General features: G+C 34.9%; 1 protein-coding gene across 1 annotated transcript; it reads right to left on the minus strand.

Annotated features, from left to right (window-relative positions):
* Nucleotides 1-6,927: 6,927 nt before the first annotated feature.
* Nucleotides 6,928-9,603, minus strand: LOC139974988 (cholecystokinin receptor type A-like). Its single transcript, XM_071982563.1, has one exon. It carries the CDS (start codon nucleotides 9,330-9,332, stop codon nucleotides 8,040-8,042), a length of 1,293 nt encoding a protein of 430 aa, XP_071838664.1. The 5' UTR covers nucleotides 9,333-9,603; the 3' UTR covers nucleotides 6,928-8,039.
* Nucleotides 9,604-22,454: the final 12,851 nt, after the last annotated feature.

The raw sequence follows: 22,454 nt of genomic DNA on the forward strand, positions 1-22,454 counted from the left end.
TATAGCTCTGGTAACAACCAGAGCGATATACTCTGGTAACAATCACAGCCGTATATACGGCTCTGGTAACAAAGTTCCTTTATAGCTAAACGAACTCTAGTAACAATAAGAGAATAGCGTCCTCATTTATGTACGTTTTCTTAGCAACCGCTAAAACTTTTAATTTGATAAAACAACTTTGTAATTGACACAGTGTACATAAATAAAAAATGAAACAAACAAATACTTTGTCTTTTTCACTTCCTCGAAGACCGAAGAGAAAGAATTATTCATTTAGGTCTAAATACACAAAACTTCCGAAGCAGCTTCCTGGGTGAATATGCATCTCAGCCATTTACTAAACTACGAAATCCTGAAACAAGTTTATCTCTTTGTGTAGTCTTCATTTGATATTCTTTCTACAGTCGAGATTGAACGATTCGATTGACCTATGTCAATCCCTTTATAATTTATTTTTCAGTAACTTTATTTATGAAAAAGATTCATTTTTATAAATAATCGAGTCAAATATCAAATTAACTTTTACATGTGATATTGAACATCATTAGTATAATTAGTTTACTAGACCGCCTGCATGAGGAACATTAGTAAATAGATTTGTAACCTTCATTGTGGAAACAAAGTGATACAGAATGGTATATAACTTAGTTTGATGAAGGACGTTTTCGGTTAACTTTCTTAACCAACTGCGCAAAAACGAAATAGAAGGAAATGCAGTGATACTATAAGTATGAAGGTTTAATGATTGCCACAAACAACTTGCAAATAAAAATATATTTTAGCCTCTATGTCAGGCATACATTAATGACCATCTTACAGCTAACAACACGCTGAGTAATGAATCACCGAGAATTAGTATTGACTTTGTAGAAAATAAGATAATGGTGATATGGTACCTTTGATCAAATGGAACGGAGTTCGTTTAATAGAGAGAGAGGGGGGAGGGGGGGGGGAAGAAAGAGCAAGATAATTATAGAAAAGCATCATTTCATTTGTAGCAAAATATAACATACTCCAATAGTCCATCTTTAATGCAACAAGTATTAAAGGATTGGTTCAGTTGTCATACATGTTTATGTTATATGAAAGAGGACAATAAAAGAAACACAATGGTGAAAAAAAACTGTTCAAATATCTTTTTCGGTTAAAAAGATATTCAAGTGTAAAGTTTTATCAGATTGTATAGAAACTGCTGAAATCTGACTAGCTGTGATGTCACATCATCACATTTCTGAAAAGTATTTGTTTTTTTTCTAAATATTTTGTGAGATTTCATGACTTTCAACCAAAAGATATGTCAGGATATCTCATATTTGTCAAAGGAAGTATTTGAGATTAAACATCTAAAGAAGTTTTGATTATATTATTTTCAATTGTGTTAAAAAAATTAAATAATTTTTAAAGAAATATGTTCACACATGTTAAGGAAGTGAGAATGTGACATCACACCCTCACAGTAACTCTTTCTACACCAGTCATTTTCGAAGAAATTTTGATATCTTCAAAGTGTCATATCTCCTTAACAGAGCATGCTATCATGGTAGTTTCTTCACTGTTCTTTTTGACTTTTTGTGCTCTTTCATAAAAAATAGACATGTCAAACACCTGAACCAATCCTTTTAATGAGAAACGGTGACTTTTAATAACATTTACAAGGGTAAAAGTTATAGTATTAGTATTCTCTCAAGAGCAAGGTATGTGGGAAATGGAGAAAAAATACTAGCCTAATTATTTCCTAAATTTAGAAGAATAAAAAATTGCGAGATTAAAGCTTTTAACGTTTGAGTTGACGACAACGGAATTGAAGTATATGATTTTTAGCAAATAAGATTTTTCTTAAAATTTATTTTCTCGACGCACCACTAAATGTTTGAATACTGATTCTTTACATGTAGAAGGTAATAATGATGATTTCAAGAAAAACAGTGGCGAGGGTACTTTAACAGAAAAGATTGTTGGAATGTTATTCAAATATATGGCTACTTGGAAATGCCTAGAAGCAATGAGCTTCTGGTAAAATTTTATAATATGTCTGGCAGGAGTTTATAAAGTCATTGGTGGTTATATCCTTGAATTCGGGCTTATTAGTTGGAAAGCTATCCCCTCAGTAGACCAGAGCTATTATTACGTTATTACCGAAAAGGGCAAAATAAACTAAGAAAATTGAGAACCGGAGGCCAATCTCGCTTCTAAATGTAGATTATAATATTGTTGCAACTAGTGGTATCCCTACGAGACTCAAGCAAGACATTCCTGGTATTAATAATTCTGATCAAAACAGGTTTTTTGAAGAATTGTTTAATTAGTGAAAATATACGACTTATATAAGACGTTATCCAGTATGCGCAGGGACAAAAAACATACCAGGTTATATTTTATTCGTGTATTTTGTAAAAGCATTTGACAGTATTGATTGGAATTTTGTTTGTCATACAAACGGTTTTCTTGAAGATATTAAAATTATTGATAATCCGATTTATTCCTTTTGTTATAAGTATGAAGAGTCAGAGGATTAACTTTTTTGGCAATGCAGTCAGGTAGCGGATTAACTGAATAAGACAGGTAGCGGATTAACTGAAAAACATTTATATGGAAATCAAAAGTCAAAAGTTGAAACTATTTATGACAATGTTTGCTTTGGCTACTTTGAAGTCTAACTGAGGTGGTTATAGGTTCATAATTTTTACGCGAAATTCAAAAAAAAAATCAAGCGTTTAAAATATTAGTTAGGTTTTCGCCTGAATATATTCAAATGTTTATAATTATTAACAAAAGTAACCATGAATAACTAAAAGGTAAAGAAGATTCTTTGTGCTTCACATGAAGCATTTTGGCTGCTGTAACCTGTGAAAACATTATATGAGCTTATTGCTATTAATATTTTTGAAAAATGAATATATTGTGTGACATCCTGTTATTATGTTTTTACAGTTACTGAACAATAGATCAGTTCAAATAATAATATAAACTATAAAAAAAAACAGAACTAGAAATAAAAAAATAAGAAAAATAGAAGTTCCCTTTTATGAAAACTTTAGTTGCCAAACTACGTCATATAGTTGAAATTGTAGTTGTAGTTGGAAAATTCAGAAAAGTAAAATAAAACTTCCAGCCCCCACCGGGATTCGAACCCGGGCCTCCCGCTTTATATGCGGACACCCTAACCACTATAGGCTATGGACGCTGATTGTATGTCCAGAGGTTCGAAACCGGTAAGGAAGGTCGTAATTCCACTGTAGGCGTTTGTCATCTGTATATCGAAATGTATATACATATATACTCACTACACAAATGTGTAACTGTCATGCCTATATGACAAAATGTCATCTCTTGAAACTAGAAGGTGTTTTCATCGCTTCAACCCAGATTCAACCTAGGTTTATCTGGATCCTGTTTATTACGCCACTTGCATATTGATAAATCATGCATTATGGTTTGGCAGTGAGAGACACTTCAGTTAGAGAAATTTACATTCGTAAACCCACGCTCTAGTAAATAGCAGCAATAATCTTTCGACAGAAATTGAGTTTTTAATGAAGAAAATAAATAGTAACCCATGCGTTATCTCCAAGCAGCAACATAACGTGACTTGTTCACTTTTTTACTTTGTAGTGACAAAATGTTTGCAGTTAAAGCGTGCTATATATTGAAACTTTTGTTTAGTATATTGTAATATGATATGTTTCCTCAGTTTTAATACAATTAGGCTACGAATGTTTCATCCTTACTTTTCTTTTAAGTTAAGGGAAAATGAGACAATCGAACCTAGAATACTTCAAGGACACGGTAACTCGATACGATGTTGATCAATATACAGCCATGTATGTATCTATAATTACATTTGTAGATGTTACACAAATATGATTGATATCTCAAGAAGAAAAAAGAATGTTACTCTTGTTTACTTTGTCACGTTTCAACGTTATTTTCGTCTCACCAGTCAACATGTAAATTATAGAAGAGTATAAATGCTTGTCTATTTTTTTCGTATAAACATATTTGCGTTCTCTATGGAAAAAAAATATGAGAATATCTGAATATTCATTCTAATGTTGTCATTGTCTTTAAGACAAATGGTTATGAATCATTGGCTGTTTTAATACTTTTCTCAATCCTCTTATTATATTATGCACGGGAATTCTTTTTAACGGGCTCTTTATGAACGTGCTCTATACAAAACTCTGAATTGTTCACGATTATATAGCCCACTTTGCTCAGGGAATTCGTCCGCGGTGTTAGTGACGTTGTCAATGACGTCATCTTCATGATTGGTTGGGCAGGAAACTGAGATAAAGATATTTTACCTGCTGCATGGATTTCATCATGCATGAGATCAAATTAACATATTTTGTATTTACATCCTCTGTGTGCAGCATTAGACACGCAACTAATTGTAAAGATTTACACTCGATTTATAATTTAAAGGGTTTCGAATTTATAGATTAATCAAAGTTTTCTGTTTCCTTTTCAAAATGCTCTTCCGGGAGAGGTTATGGCTATCTGACTCGATCACTGACAATTTATACTTAATTTATTGTGTGACAAATGCTATGGGAAGGGGAAGAAGGAAAGATGGGAGGGGAAGGGGTTTAGGAATGGTAGTTAAATGCCTATTAAAGTTTCGAAGAGGTGTAACCAATCTTGAACTTTCTATCACATTTGAACGGTGGAGGGGTGGGGGGGGGGGTAAGCGTGATGGGAGGAGTAGTGACTTTATACGAGAGTGGAAGCTGTATAAGACAAGTAATTTAACATTTTATTGATGACAGCGGTTTCTTAAAAGAAAACTTGTTTCTCGTTCGTCGCTAACTTCGAAGTACATTTGCAAAATGTAACTATATTTTGTTGGAGTTTTGCTTTTTTTTTATATAGGCCTGCTCTCCATTTGATGTTCATTATGAACAATCTTAGCAGGTCATGACCTTTTCTGAGGTGGAATAAAACATTAAATAACGTAAAGAGATTGTCATCAACCGACGAGAATACTATGATGCAAATCATCTCGCTTCATAAAATTTCGGAGAAGCAAACCTACTTATTTAACTTCTTCGATTAATATAGGATTAATAGGAAACACATATAAAATAAAGCAACAAAAGCGTCTGCATATTAATATACATTTCACGACAGGTTTCGTCCTTTTGGGACTCATCAGGCGAAGGTTGGAATCGAACCCGACTTACCTAATGATCAAATTTGGATGAAAAATCGAGGATTTCTGTTTGCGTCAAAATATTTACTATGGAACCGACTTTCATGTCCATCCGGTTTAAAGTAAAATACTACTCATGTTGTCTCTTCTAAATTCCATTTTTTAAATGATGACATAATAATTAAAATCCTTACAAAATGATGAAATTTGGACGAAAAATCGAGGTTTTCAGATTTCAGCATAAATGTGTATAATGGATTCGTATGGATCAGAAACTCATTTCCCTCCGGTCGAAAGTAAAATTCTCTTCATTTTCGCCTCTTAATTCAATATTTTAAATGATGACATCATGATTTAAAGTTGAAATTCAACTGTCGTTTGAAAGAGTAGGGACCTAATTTAAACGCTAATACTGTTCAATATATAATAAAGAGGTCGTCATCCCATCTCTGCATTGCTTGGAAAAGATTTGAATAATGGCTATTTTGGTCGAAATTTGACAAAAGTCATAAGGGTATGGTCTTACAAAATGATGAAATTTGGACGAAAAATCGAGGTTTTCAGATTTCAGCATAAATGTGTATAAGTAATTCGTATGGATCAGAAGCTCATTTCCCACAGGTCAAAAGCGAAAATACTCTTCATTTATTGCCTCTTAATTCAATATTTTAAAAATGGCTATTTTGGTCGAAATTTGATAAAAATCATAAGGGTATATAGCCTTACAAAATGATCAAATTTGGACGAAAAACCGAGGTTTTCAGATTTCAGCATAAATGTGTATAATGGATTCGTTTGGATCAGAAGCTCATTTCCCTCAGGTCAAAAGTGAAATTCTCCTCATTTCTCGCCTCTTAATTCAATATTTTAAATTATGACATAATGATTTAAAGTTGAAATTCAACTGTCGTTTGAAAGAGTAGGGACTTATTTTAAACGCTATAATCGTTCAATATATAATAAAGAGGTCGTCATCCCATCTCTGCATCGTTTTGATAAGATTTAAAAAAGTCTATTTTGGTTGAAATTTGATAAAAATCATAAGGGCCTTAAAATAATGATCAAATTTGGACGACAAATCGAGGTTTTCAAATTTCAGCATTAATGTGTATAATGGATTTGTATGGATCAGCTCTTTTCCTACAGGTCAAAAGTGAAATTCACTTCATTTTCCGCCTTTTAATTCAATATTTTAAAATTTGAAATTATGATATAAAGTTAAAATTCAACTGTTGTTTGAACGAGTAGAGACCTATTTTAAACGCTAATATTTTTCAATATATAATAAAGAAGTTGTCATCCCATCTCTGCATTGTTTTGAGAAGATCATAAAAATGGCTATTTTGGTCGAAATTTGATAAAAATCATAAGGGTATATATAACCTTACAAAATGATCAAATTTGGACGAAAAATCTAGGTTTTTCAGATTTCAGCATAAATGTGTATAATGGATATGTTTGGATCAGAAGCTCATTTCCCACAGGTCAAAAGCGAAATTCTCTTCATTTTTTGCCTCTTAATTCAATATTTTAAATTATGACATAATTATTTAAAGTTGAAATTCAACTGTCGTTTGGAAGAGTAGGGACTTATTTTAAACGCTAAAATCGTTCAATATACAATAAAGAGGTCGTCATCTCATCTCTGCATCGTTTTGAGAAGATTTTGAAAATGGCTATTTTGGTCGAAATTTGATAAAAATCATAAGGGAATATATATAAGATTTAAAATGGAAATTCAACTGCATCATTTTGAGAAGATTTAAAATTTCGCGCTTTTTGGACTATATACCAGTGTATTTTAACACAACATCATACCACCCATATTCCATGTTACCTTTAAGCAGTAGAAAAAAAGCACAAACCTCTTGTATCTTATAATCATGCCAAAGATATATCTTTGTAGTGCATGGTAACATTAAAAGTATAGATAGTTAGAAAGTCCAGTAGCTACAAGAAACAGTTTGTCATGCATGCAGATATACACAAAGACACGAATAAACACAAAAAGTGAAAACAAACCGATGCCAGAAATATAATTTGGTTTAATCACCACCCCCTCCCCCACCCTCCTTTTATCCTACAACAATCATATATATAGTTAAGGGAGAGGGTATATATTCCCAAATTTAATATTCCGGAAAGCATTTCCCACAATCAAACAGTAAGATCCACAACATCATTAATTAAATGAATGATCATATAAGTAAGTTCTTGTATAAAAGAAAAAAATAACAACATGATAAGACTTATCAGAGCAAGCAGTAAACTACCAATGCCACTGCTTTCTACCTCTAGAAATGTGCGGTTGTAGAAATGGTGGATGGCACTTTCAGTGGATATTACAGAGCCAGCACACAGTTCATTTTATGTGGGCCTCAAGTTTGTGTTTAACTTCTAGTTTCAACTAATTATACAACTTGAATACCACGGTAACAATAACACAAAAGAATACCAATTTGTAAACAACATCATTAAATATTCGTGAAGCAGGAGGTGTGAGTAAATAACCTGAATACATGCAGTTTAGTCCAATTTGTACACGAAAAAAATCACTGTTTGTGTTTCGTTGTCTTGTCGATCTTTTGCAGTACGTGTTGCAAGGATGATTATTCCATAATAAATATTATGACTATTTTACAGATATTAATAAGATGGCATAAAAAACATGACACTGTCATTTATGAAACTGATCTTGCTTAATTTCATTAGGAATACAAACAAACTGTACACATATAACATTATTCTCAGGCCTTTCATACGAAGGGTAACGATCTAAAGCTATATAATAAATAAAATATATAATATATATAATACATATATATATAATACATATATATATATATCGGTTTTCTGCCGTTCAAGACAGGAAATGGTTTTTAAAGTTCTAGTCTTTAACCGTTCTGAACATCTCCAAAAGTTTAGCTTTATATCGCCTATGTCGGAATGCGTAAATGAATGGATTAACGCAAGTGTTTAATATAGCTAAGACTACAGACATTTGATAAAACCATCCACTGAAATTGAGTTTTCCTCCGAGACTTAATTGAAAGAACGCCCATTGATTTGGCGACCAACATATGAGATATACTAAATAAACTGTGAACAAGGATCGAGTAGCATTGCGTCTTTTAACGTTTCGTCCAGGGCCGCTTTGACGGTTCGCTGGACGATGCAATTGCGACTGACGGAATCCCGTGTCAACCACAGCAACACGTCTGGTATCGGCTACCATAGATGGTACTTCGTCAGGTTCCAACGGAAGAGAATTGAGTGGATGGACGGTCGGTTGTGCAGAGCTGGATACAGTACCTTGGTCTACCCTACTGATGGCATTGACAGAGGTCAACGCTGCACCGAGAGATGAAGCAGTACCAGACACCTTTAGCTCTAACATCCTCAGCTTCTTAATGGTCTTCGTAAACGCAAATGTCATGACCACAACCGGAAGAAGGTACTCCCAGACAAACAACGGTCCACCTACCCAAACCGGTGACTTGGTTAAGATACAAACGCCATCGATGTAAGTGCGGGTGGTAAAGGCAATGAAATATTGGCAGATTGGCGCGAGTAACCAAACCAGAAAGACGAGGCTGATCAGATTTCTTCGGGCAAATAATTTGGCATATTTGAGTGGCCACATCGTGGCTACATAACGTTCCAGAGAGATGAGGGTGAGATTAAACGTAGACACTGCGAAAAGAGCAAACAGAGTGATTCTTGTCCAAAAGTAACAGGCAAAAGCCTGTAAAACTTGGCTGTCAGTCTTTGGACTTCCAATGATCGCGTAACCAACGTAAAGAACCAACATTAAGGAAGACAATAAATCCACGAGGGCTTGGTGAATTATTAGAAGGTTCGTCTGATTTCTACTTCTTGAACGACTGCTAATGAAAACAGCAATAACGAGTGAATTACCAATAATTCCGACCAAACCGATCACAAACTGAAACAAAACCAGAAATGAAATGCTCGGATTCTTCAATGTTTCCACCATGAAGTCCGGCTCTGTGGTACTCTCGTTGGTTGTGGCAAGATAATCAACCGATGTACCTTGCATGAAGTGGACCTGTCGGGAACCGTTGGTCAAGCCCTGCAAGGCTAACGCGTCCATTGACCATGTCGTTGCGTCTCCTTCAGCGCTAACCAGTTGAGTTGTTGTATTCATAACTGAATTCATACAGTGCCAGATAGATGATAATTTAAACTGTCTTTGACTTCTCCAAAGCTAAAACACGAAATAAAACCCAAAAGAGCAAAGACTATTTTGTTAATTTTCTTTTCGGTTCACAGACGGTTTCCCGTTATTGAATTATTGATGATATAAATCTTTCTGGCTAAATTTTAATTCGAGGTTTTTACTTCCAAGCTGATTGCACATCTTGAATATTTTCCTCTCTTCGTATTTTGCGTAAGATACACAATACTGGATTAACAAGCAGGGGGGGGGGGGGGGGGGAATCCTTTGAAAATATAATAACAGAAGCTAAAATAGACAAAATGTTTGAAGATCCTCAAAAACGAACATTAAAAGACAAAAATATATGAAAGTTAAGATAGCTATATTCTTTCTATAGATTCATGAAAGATTGTTTCCACTAAGATTCGATGTATTAAAAAAACTATATACAACTTGAAGAGATTGATGCTACGGTATACCTCGCGATACGTACTTTTGTCAAGATTGAAACCCCTGGAGCTGTGTGTCAGAGTTATATACTTATATATGTATTGTACGAATCAAGAAGGAATGAATCTTAATATATGCATGCAGACGGTAATAGAAGTGACGCTATATAGCGAGACAATTAAGACTTGGTTAAAGTCCTTTCTAAAAATAAATTTCAAGATGATCAGATATGTCATATATGGTGTGAAATGACTTGCAGAAAGTGCAAAGTCCCCTTCTTATATCAAATTATAAAATTAAAATTTCTTGCAAATTGGCCCAGTTATATTCCAGACAGGGATTCTAAACCTTACCTTTTTTTACCAATTAAAATAAATACGACGGTAGAAACCAGTGAAAAGATGAAAACGGCACGAAGAAATATTAATAATGCAACATAGACTTAACGATACAGTATTAAATTGATATGCTACCATTAATAGTTCTTCTCTTTTTTTTCTCTGATTGCTTTTTCATTTTTCCCTTTTTTTTAACTCTTTTTTTTTACATAGTGACGTTACGAATAGCAGAATATATTGCAGACTTTCTAAGAATATATGTTTTGCTAAATATATTTTTGCTAAAAATATATTTAAATTTTTTTGCTGAACATTTTGGTCATGAAATTTCTTAAAATTCCCATTGCATAAAACTTCTGTTCATCTCTTTCTGTTTTACATACTGTATATGCCTCACAGAAACACTGAACGTGTTAAGAAGTATCATAATCATAAGCAGTAGCTTTCAATGTGGCTTTACTACAACGGAGAGAAAATTTAAAAAACACAAACACGACATGTTCGGCAGACGATCCACAACAATGTCTCTAGTCCCCTCCCGTTACCACTCCCCATCCTCATCATTATCCGTGCCACCTATTTCCTTTAATTTCTTGATTTTGAAGTTGGGTCTTATGTCGACGTTGCACCCATGCATGATCTACTGGTTTTTCATATTTCAACTTCCAAAGCGCCTGGAAGTAGCACCCATGAATTTATGGTACTTATACTAGTCGCACCCTTATATGAGAAATGAGGTAGCACATATGATATATTGGTATTTATATTTAACTTTTTAAGTTGCCCACATGTGGCTTACTCAAGGAGGATAGGGAGGGCGGCATGCCCCCCCCCCTCCCTACAAACACACACAACTTAAGTGTAGATCTTAGTTATATACCTAAATTATAGTCTAACTAAACCTACGACTACACTATGTCACCAACGACCCCAGGACCTCACCTCTTCTTTGGTCTTGTTTTAAATTCTGGATCCGCTCCTGACGTTAGACATACTAATTCCTCTCTTTGAACTATTAAATTATTAATATTTGCGCTCCAAAACATAAGCTTGCAACCGTCGAATAAATCTAATTTAAAGTGCTTTACGAGAGATTTACCAATGACGTCATCGATTCTTATACCCTCGCAAACACATGCTGTGTTTTTAATATACTCTATGATATGATAGGATAATAAATCCTTTTACCAATGGACTTTTGTAACAATGGGAATGACGTTAGAGAAGGTTTTCTTTTCTGGCTGGATTTATTTCCTTTGTTTCATGTGACAGGAAGTAGGTCTCAATGGTAAATGGTAGATTATATATATATATATATATATATATATATATGTATATATATATATATGTATAAAAAGGCTGAAATAAATTGACATATTTGCAGTGTTACACCGTTATAGCCATTGTTTGATGTTTTCTGTTTCTTCCAGCTTTAAAAGATATTACATTACTAATTGTTATTACTTCGGATAAAAGTTTTAATTGTTTGAGGACCTGAAAAATAAAGCTGCCATTTGAAGCGTGCACTAATTTCAAAGTTCTCTCGTGGCATATTTAGCTGTTTTGTTTCAATTTTCATATCTCTTCTCTCTTGTTCCAGCTACAGGATAAGTCGAAGATCCGGCAGAATCCAGGGTCATGTACCGGTATTTGAAATCTTTACTTTTCGAATCATTTCATATCCTTTGGGTGGAAATATGCCACTATTTCACATTATTTATTTTAAATGTTTTAGCCCGCTTTATAAACATAACGAACTATTCTATCTTGGCGCAGAGTGCTCTATGTCCAGTGGACAGAGCGGAACATGGGTTTGTTCGACTTTCTTTGGTGTTCGGCCGCACACCAAAGAAAGTCGAACAAACCCACCAACAGAACGGACGCAAAAGAGAATACGCTGGCAGAAAAACAATACACCAACAACCCTATAATCCCCGGTAATCCCGACAAGGATCCTATATATTCATGGAGCATAACTTGAAACTATCAGTTGTCTGACGATCGCTAAAACGCGTTAAACTCCGAGTTACAACTACTAGTGTTCCACTAGTCTCAACTAGTATCAACATATATATATATATATATATATATATATATATATATATATATATATATATATATATATATATATATATATATATATATATATATATATATATATATATATGTATATGTATATATATAATGAATGTGTAATACACCCTTAATGACAGTTATTCAAAGCCAATTTATACGCTATAACACACCAGTAGAATCACTGTGGTCGAGTGGTACGGGCTTAGGTTCGTGACACGAAGATCCGAGATTCGATTCCTACCTTCGCCTGATGAGTCCCAATAGGACGAAACCGGTCGTGAAGTGGAATTTTTCTGGTGTGTTATTCTTTATTGAATTACTATATATATATATATATATATATATATATATATATATATATATATATATAGCATTGCACAGATATGTTGCCAAAATACCCGTCCTTCAGATCCCAGTACCCTGGAATTGCACTCGATTAAACTGTAGATACCCTTATCAGATAATTTAGAAAGGCCCCCCAACCCCCCCCCCCCCCCCCCCATCCCACCCAATAAATGCTTGAATTATGTGTGGTTATGCCTTTATGTCTTGATCCATGATGTAAACAATATTATTTACGTCGAAAACGTGAAAGTAGAAATAGATGGCGCTATTTTATTACGTTGTCCGTATATTTAGATGTATGGCTCTGACGTTTTCCAAAGATTCTATGAAATATTTTTATAACTCTGGTAACAGTGTAAACTTCCGTGCACACAGTTAAAAGAGAAGAACGCCCCCACTTTAGCTTTGGATATAGACAAGGCTTTACGCACGACACATAGACGCTGCTAGCCGGCAATTTAGCGGCTGGTATTCGTTCGTTGCAACATTCGTTTTTACCGTCACTGTCGTAACATTCTTCTCCACTGAGACACTGAGATTGTTCGACACCCGTCTTTTATTGCTATTAATAACTTGAAATGTCAGAATATGCGTCTCATAACTCTTTGTTACGGAAGCGTAGAAAGGACATGTCAGTTCACGTTTTTGATGAAATGCCACAATGAAAATTGACATTTTGGGGTGATGCAGTAACTCGTCAAAATGGCAAAAAATCTGAAACTTGTCGTTTTGACTATATCATACCAACTCATCAAAGTGCTAAAATCTCACAACTGACGTGTATTTTCGGCATTTTGACGGTCTTCAATATGTCATCAAAACTTCAATTTTTAACTTATTGCCATATTGACGAGTTGTTGCATCTCATCGAACGGCAATTTACATGTCCCTTCTACGCTTCCGAACTTGGTAGTTGGGTCCATTACTGATAACCTTTAATTAAGGTGATATAAGAAGTCAAATGTCCAACTTAAGACATATGCCATTGTGTATCAGTGCAAGTATATATATTGCTGGTACCAATTATCAAAGCTATCATATAGTGCCTGCAATAGATTATGAATTGTTCTCATATGAAATGTTACCAGCTTCATTTATGCCTTTTGGCTTTCTGGTTGTGAAACTAAATGTCTAACATTTTTGGGAACCATATTGGGACCACAAATTACTCTACTAGGGGGGCCAGGATGGGCAGGTGTGTGTGTGAATGGGCTGGGGTATTGGATGGGTTCCTAGTAAGGGCCTACTCTACCAGTAAGTTAGCATCACGTTTAATTCTCCGTCTCAAGATAACACTTACAGCAAAACAGTAAAGAAAACCGACATGAAGGTAAGGTTTTACGACGGGCTGTAACATTTGATGACGTCATAAAGGTTTAAGATTAAGTAACCTCTCGATTTAACTAACTAAGAAGTCTAGATGTGGTTACAAACTTAACCTGTTCTCGATAAGTTTCTGTTTTATTTCATTATGATGAATAAACATCATAATCATCATAATCATCATCATCAAATCATCATCAAATCATCATCAAATCATAATCAAATCATCATCATCATCATCATCATCATCATCATCATCATCAAATCATCAAATCATCATCATCATCATCATCATCATCATCATCATCATCATCATCATCATCATCATCATCATCATCATCATCATCATCATCATCATCATCATCATCATCATCATCATCATCATCATCATCATCATCATCAAAACATCAAATCATCAAATCATCATCATCATCATCATCATCATCATCATCATCATCATCATCATCATCATCATCATCATCATCATCATCATCATCATCATCATCATCATCATCATCATCATCATCATCATCATCAAATCATCATCATCATCATCATCATCATCATCATCATCATCATCATCATCATCATCGCCACCATCATCATCATCATCATCATCACCACCACCACCACCACCATCATCATCATCATAACCACCACCACCACCATCATCATCATCATCATCATCATCATCACAACCACCACCACCACCACCACCATCATCATCATCATCATCATCATCATCATCATCATCATCAAATCATCAAATCATCAAATCATCATCATCATCATCATCATCAAATCATCATCATCATCATCATCGCCACCATCATCATCATCATCATCATCATCACCACCACCACCACCACCATCATCATCATCATAACCACCACCACCACCACCACCACCATCATCATCATCATCATCATCATCATCATCATCATCATCATCATCATCATCATCATCATCATCATCATCATCATCATCATCATCGTCATCGTCATCATTATTACTTGCTTTACTGTTTAATATGTTATCTGAATGTCTGATCAGAGAGTGTGAAGGAGGGGTGGGGGAATGGGGTAAAAAAGTGTAGTCGTATCTTCCTAATGAACTGAAACTAAACCATGAAGAGTGAAATAGGAGGTCCCGGGGACGTAACTGTGTCCGGAGCACAGACTATTGTCGCTGGTGCTTTGGAAGGTCTTTCTAAAGCTTTTCACAGATAATAGGGGAGTATATTTCTTCATATGTCGCCATAATAGGATACGAGTGACGAGGGTGGGGGAGGGGAGGTGGGGGTCATGGGAAAAGAAAGGGAGTGTCTACATCTTACAGTCTCTATTTGCTTTCATTCAAACCATGTTAAACTGTACATCAAGTAAGATTGGAATCCACCTTACTTTTAATTTGATAAATAATGTTCACATATACATATCAAAAACATGCCTTTTGTCACACGCCATGGAGAGGACATTTCGGCGGAATGGCTTCAATTTACAGTTAGTAACGATAGCATTCAAGGACGGCACGGTGAATTTGCCTTGGACTGCATTACCGATGACATTTATTTAGTTACAGCGCCCTCTATTTAGTCTATCAACTTCATGTATATTGCGTGTCATGCTTGGAGAAATTAGCATACATTTTAAAGTGCGTCTAGAGTGCCACAGGGTATATTATATCAAAAATGTCGTATGTTACAGAAATAGACATGTATCGAATAAAAATGTAATCTGTCAGCTTCTCGCAATCTCATTGGAGGAAAATTAATCGTGAAATGTCGATTTCTATCACATGATGACAGTTTCTTCAAATCCACCCAATATACATGGCTTGATCAGTGTGTACTGTGAATGAGACAAACGTTAATCTGTATAAAATGAAGTGTTTTATAACACTGTAACACATGTTAGACTAGTCAACAATTGCTACTGTGAACCCAATGTATATGGCTTGATTAGTTTGTACTGTGAATAAGAGACAACCGTTAATCAGTGTAAACTGAAGTGAGTTATAACACCGTAACACATGTTAGACCTGTCAGCAGATACTAATGTACACCCAATTTTACATGGCTTGATCATTTTGTACTGTGAGTATGAGACAACCGTTAATCAGTATAAACTGAAGTGTGTCAAAACCCGTAATACATGTTGGATAAACTGTATAAACTGAAGTATAATACAGTATAAACTGAAGTGTGTTAGAACACCGTAATACATGTTAGACCGGTCAGCAGATGCTATTGTGGAACAATAACTAACAGACGAATTCGATACTCTAAGGCTGTTTCAACTAACGACTGGTTAGGAGTCTAAGCAACTGTTCATGTGTTTGACTGGAAAGTATACCTTGTAAAGATGGTTCGTTTTGTAGTAAAGTGTCAACCATTTTCTGTTAAAATGTGGACGAAAATATTCGCGAACCTTTAGAGCAGTCCTTCTCAGTACCAACTGTGGTCATAAATGTAAGGCATGTTAAGAAATTATAACACATCAGTTTTTTACTGCATGATTTACGGGTACTCCCTTTAACCAGTTTCAACTGATAAAGCCATGATGATCGGCTGTTTAATTTATTTCACGTCATTACCATAATACGCCACGCAAGTATGTCACCCATTAACTAATAATGTAGGGTAATCATCATGTAAAACTAACTTGTCTATATCGATGATCAAATTCAAGGCCTTGAAATTATTTATCTTATTCTTTATGACGTCACAACAGTCACAACAATAGGGCGTAGCAAGCTCATGAGGGAATAAACATGTGAGACCATTTCATCTGAGTGTATCATAATCTCAGATATGATTTACCAAAATATTTCAAATCTATATATACCAAGTGCTAAATCTGGTCTCCTGCATTGTTACGGCCTTATTGTTTTGGAGTATTAATTCCAAACGGCTTAATGGAATACAAATCGATTTGAGCGAATGAATAACATAGAGTTTCTTTTCCAATTTTCAGCAACATGGCAGTGTTTTGCATATTGAAAACACAGTAGCGACCATACAGGCATCGGTGATATAAATTCAGAGGTCTTTCATGTGAACAGAAAAGACAAAGGAAAACTGACGGAAAAGACAATGAATCAACATAGAGACATGTTGGTAGACATACAAACTGGTAGACATGCAAAACAATGTCAGTATCATGGTTTATACTGTTTCTATCTCTAAGGAACTAAATTCATTTGATTAATTTATTTTAAAAACGTCCTTTCACTTATTATACACAAAACGTTTTCTTGATTGATACGGTCGTGAGGGTGTATGTCTCTTAGCATGATGCTTGAAGCTGCGTCAACTACAGATTTCTGCTGTGTCAAGGTACTGGTATCATATATATGTGATATATGTGTGATATATGTGTGATATATGTGATATATATATATATATATATATATCCAGAACAGTGAAATATTTTCCACCCTCAACTGGTTACAAGACCTTTTTTTACATGTTTTTTACTGCGAAAGAGATAATCAGTTTTGCAACTTAAAGTCTAACGTACGATATCTCTTTACGCATCCTCGGTAAGAGACCGCTTATCGGCTTATCGAAATGTGTTAAGCTATACCAATCCGAATAAATTATAGACATGTTTCATTTCAAAGATATTTTATATTCCTCTCAACCTTTCGTAACTCTTCAACCAGCTGCTATACGGTTCTCATTTTAATATATCATCTATCAAACGATAATGCTTTTAATTATTCAGGATATATACTCGCTAATTCTAGGTGTGTCGTTTTTCGGCTTTCTCGACATGTAGAGTGTTGAAAGGTAACGTTAAACTAATCTTGAGGATGTATTAGCATTGCTAAATCTTTTACCCTATAGCATAAAATTGTATTGCCTATTAAAGTTATAAATTCGTACAAATAAGTCCTTGCTATCTGTAGTGTCTTCCGTAACGACGGTAAATATTGACCTTGTTTCTCGTAATGATTAACATATGGAAGGTGGAATAATAGAGTGACGTCACTGGTCCATTAGTACTTATAAATCTACCTTTAACGTCAAAGTGTGAAATCCCTCAAGGGACAAGTGATTTTTTTAATTTGTCAGAAATATCCACTTTATTTTGGTTTTTAAAAATATCCAGTTCATAATACATTAACATTCAATTTAACTTTAGTAGAAGTATAAGAAAAAGCAATGCATATAAACTTGCTTACGTAGATACTGAAGAACTATGAAGTACGGTAGCTAATGAAGACGAATAAGTGATTAATGAAGAAAATAAGTCGTTCGTTAATTTCATAATATTTCATTTCTTGCTTTACGTATTGTTCTATAGTCTCATGCCTTTAAGCGGTGGATCATTTTGAAGAAAACAGAAACCCGTCCCTCTTTCACAAAAGCCAGTTATTTTTATTTCCACGAACTCATTTCAAGTTATAAAACCTACTTCAATGCCGTTATGGAGCATTCCAAGAATGTCGGATAAAGTCACCACAAACGCAACAACGATGGATATGTTCATTATAGCTCTGCAATCGGACTTGTGCATGCATGATATATACACACATGGGTATACGGTAAGATTTTTTTGCTGACTATCTCATCTATGTGCTAGATCACATTGTGAAGCAAAGGCTCCCATGAACGTTGCACATTTAAGCTACATAAAGCATTCTTGGAAAACACGCAAGAATTGGTTTATATATAATCATTTTTCACCTGGGAAATAATAACTTTAAAAAAAAATAATAATAATGATAATGTTTATCTCAGGTTTTGAAATACTTGGCACGAAAGCAGGTGTTTTTTACTTCCCCTCAAGGACTATGGTGCGTTCAACAAGACAGTCATATTAACCCTGTAGGCATTGAGTGGAAAACTCTTCTTCTTTTTTTTCTTTTTTTTTTGCACTTTTTTTTTTTACGTAGTTCAGCTGAGATAATCTGTTGTAGTGTCCTCCTTCTTGCAGGGAATAATGCAGTTACTGTATTAGGAATGTACTCATCATAGTTATATCATCCATATGAAATAGAAGTATAGGCCTTGCAACTGATAATGCTCAATTGTGGTTCGGTTTACAATCATTTCTGCAGTGTAGGTCACAAACAGTTCCCTACAAACAATCAAGGCAAAAACGTGGTTTCTTTGTATTGAGAATCCCACTTCTGACACCATTGTCATAAATATTACCGTTTATTAGGTGTTGGTAGAGGTGTGTTTTGCTATTTTCACTTCACTTTTTGCGCTGAAGAAGAACACAGGTACTGCTAATCCTTGCCACTTTCAGTGATCACGCATTGAAGAAGATCTAGTTATGCTTGAAAGCTTTGCAAATATCCAGATGTTGGATGTTTGACTTCCATTCACCCACTAAATTGTTGTCGGTTGTCTCTTATTCACAGTACAAACTGATCAAGCTATGTCCTACATTGGATGCACAGTAGCATCTGCTGATAGGTCTTACATCTATAACATTGTTATAACACACGTCAGTTCTATGCTGATCAACACTTGTCTCTCTGTATTCACAGTTCAAACTGATCAACCCATGAACATTGGGTGCACATTAATAACTGCTGACATTGGTCGTAAGTAAACCAAGTCCACCCCCTTCCCTCCGCCGGCCCTTGTCCACTTCCCTCTGTTATCACTGAACCCATAATGACGGGATGCCGCAAAATTGTAAATAGCAATGCTTCATCGTTTCATAAGAAGCACTTTCATGTTGATTTTCCTCTGGCACTAACTATAAAACTCATCTGAAATAAAATGAAAAAAAAAAAACTTTACACTGTTGTTGTTTGAAAAACGCCATCGGAATAATTGTCGCTATAAGCGAGATAATATTTTGATTTCCTTTCCAGGAAGTTGTTGATAATCATAAATGGTCTGTCTGTAATATCATCAAGGTAGAGTTTTTCCAATATCTTAATTTTCCGATTCAATCTTTTCGTTATTTTATCCTTGATCTGTGATGTACATTTGGTAAGACTTTTTTATTTAGCTGCCAATGTTTACTGTAGCTCATAGATTTTCATTTCATTTTTTTTTTATATTGTAGAAAATGTTCTTTTCCTCTGTAGATTAATGATTGATATATTATGAGAGCGTGGTGGCCAATTGGCTAAGGCGTCGGACTCGTGATCCAAGGATTGCTGGTTCGAATCCTGCCTAGTTCATTACGTTGTGTCCTTGGGCAAGATGCTTTATATCACTTGCCTGTCTCCACCCAGGGTTTAAATGGGTACCTGTGAGGTAACTTGTCATTGGGCGCAGTATAAAACTGCTGCCGACTGGAGGGATTGTCTCTGGGACAGGTTATCATTGACCAGGGGTAATATAACGTCTGTAAAGCGCTTTGAGACCTATCGCTGGCATAAAGCGCTATAAAAAGTAAATATTATATTAAATATCATTATTATAAAGAAACACAAAAGGCATTCTCATCTGAGACTGCCTCGATGCCGTCGTTCAATCTGCTGTTGCTAGCTGCATTCACCAGTTTTGGAGACTAATAATGGTTTCTGAGTACCAAGAACCATTGTCCTTAGTTCTGCTTCTAGGGATCAGAGTTTCAAGTACCAGCATCCGAGTGAAAACATTTTAGAATCCTTTTAACTAATTAAATATCCAAGAAGCTTATGCTTATACCTGCTCAAAAGGTGTTGATCATTGATATTATAGTAAAAATTTGATGGCACTACTCGGATCTCTCGTTATTGTTTGCCAAAAATCAGAATGTCGCAAAATAATAAGAAATTATATGATGTTGGAATGAGTAGTTGAAATTTAGCAAGCGACGTCTGGGCGTGTAATGCAATCAAACTTCTAACCGTTCTCTAATTTTGCAAATGCCATACATCACTTATACATTTTTCATCCTCGTACTACCACGAAGGCTCCAGTAGTACAATTATGTTACGCTGCATGTATGATACTACTGGCGGCTTCGTGGTAATACGTTAGGCTACATGTATGATACTACTGGATGCTTTGTGGTAATACGTTAGGATACATGTATGGTACTATTGGATGCTTCGTGTTAATACGTTAGGCTGCATGTATGATACTACTGGAGGCTTCTTGGTAATACGTTAAGCTAAATGTATGATACTACTGGACGCTTCTTGGTAATACGTTAAGCTGAATGTATGATACTAGTCGAGGCTTCTTGGTAATGCCTTAGGCTGCATGTATGATACTACTCGTGGCTTCATGGAAATACGTTAGGCTGCATGTGTGATTCTATTCGAGGCTTCGTGGTAATGCTTTAAGCTGCATGTATGATACTACTCGAGGCTTGTTAGTAATGCGTTAGGCTAAATGTATTATACTACTGGAGGCTTGTTGGTAATACGTTAGGTTTCATGTATGATACTGCTGGAGGCTTCGTGGTAATACGTTAGGCTACATGTATGATACTACTGGAGACTTCATGGTAATACGTTAAGCTACATGTATGATACTATCGGATGCTCCTTGGTAATGCGTTAAGCTGCATGCATGATACTACTGGATGCTTCGTGGTAATACGTTAGGATACATTATGATATTGATACTACTGGATGCTCCTTGGTAATGCGTTAAGCTGCGTGCATGATACTACTGGTGGCTTCATGGAAATACGTTAGGCTGCATGTGTGATTCTATTCGAGGCTTCGTGGTAATGCGTTAAGCTGCATGTATGATACTACTCGAGGCTTCATGGTAATACGTTAGGCTACGTGTATAATACTACTGGAGGCTTCGTGGTAATACGTTAGTCACGTTGTCATATTTATACTTGACCAAGTCTTCAGTCTTGTGTGCGCAGAATCACTAAATCTCTGATATCGCCCAAATGGAAATAAGATTTTACTTAGCTGTTTGAGGAAGTTGTTTATGACAGTTTATCTCCTATGACATGGATTAATAATGGCGGTTTGGATTTGTGTCTCCTATACCGTCGAAGTTAATAATAGTAAATAAAAATTAATAAAAAAACTAACGGTTAAAAATTGTCACCACAAACGGCAGGTGAATCGTGATGTTGGCAAAGTAGTTAGAAATTTCACCATGAGCTTGCAGTGATTGAAAAGGTCATTATTTATTCATTTTAAACCTCATATTGAGTATTTACAGAAAAGTGATGAATACGTAAGTTACTAAAAATTGATGTCTGTAGTTCAAAACATCACTGAAATCACGAACATCTAAATAACTAATTATGTTATGTAACAAACTTTTGACAGTGTTTTACATCACACCATCATATATATATATATATATATATATATATACTAGTGTTCCACTAGTCTCAACTAGTATCAACATATATATATATATATATATATATATCTAACTAGTATCAACTAGTATATATATAACTAGTATCAACATATATATATATATATATACACACGGCGACTCCACTGTACAATTTGACGTAAAACCAATTTATTTAAGTACTGTTTTTTTTTTTTTTTTTTTGTGTGCTTCGAACCACTTAACGTCACTTGTTAACATCAACCCAGAATATGATTCATTTGGTGATCAATATTTAACGCTTTTTACTATAACTAAAGTTACCGAAATCTAAGTAAATATATACTTTTGCATTTCAACAAAAGTTCGTGA

The sequence above is a fragment of the Apostichopus japonicus genome, chromosome 10, assembly GCF_037975245.1.
Source record: "Apostichopus japonicus isolate 1M-3 chromosome 10, ASM3797524v1, whole genome shotgun sequence".
Lineage (NCBI taxonomy): Eukaryota > Metazoa > Echinodermata > Holothuroidea > Aspidochirotida > Stichopodidae > Apostichopus > Apostichopus japonicus.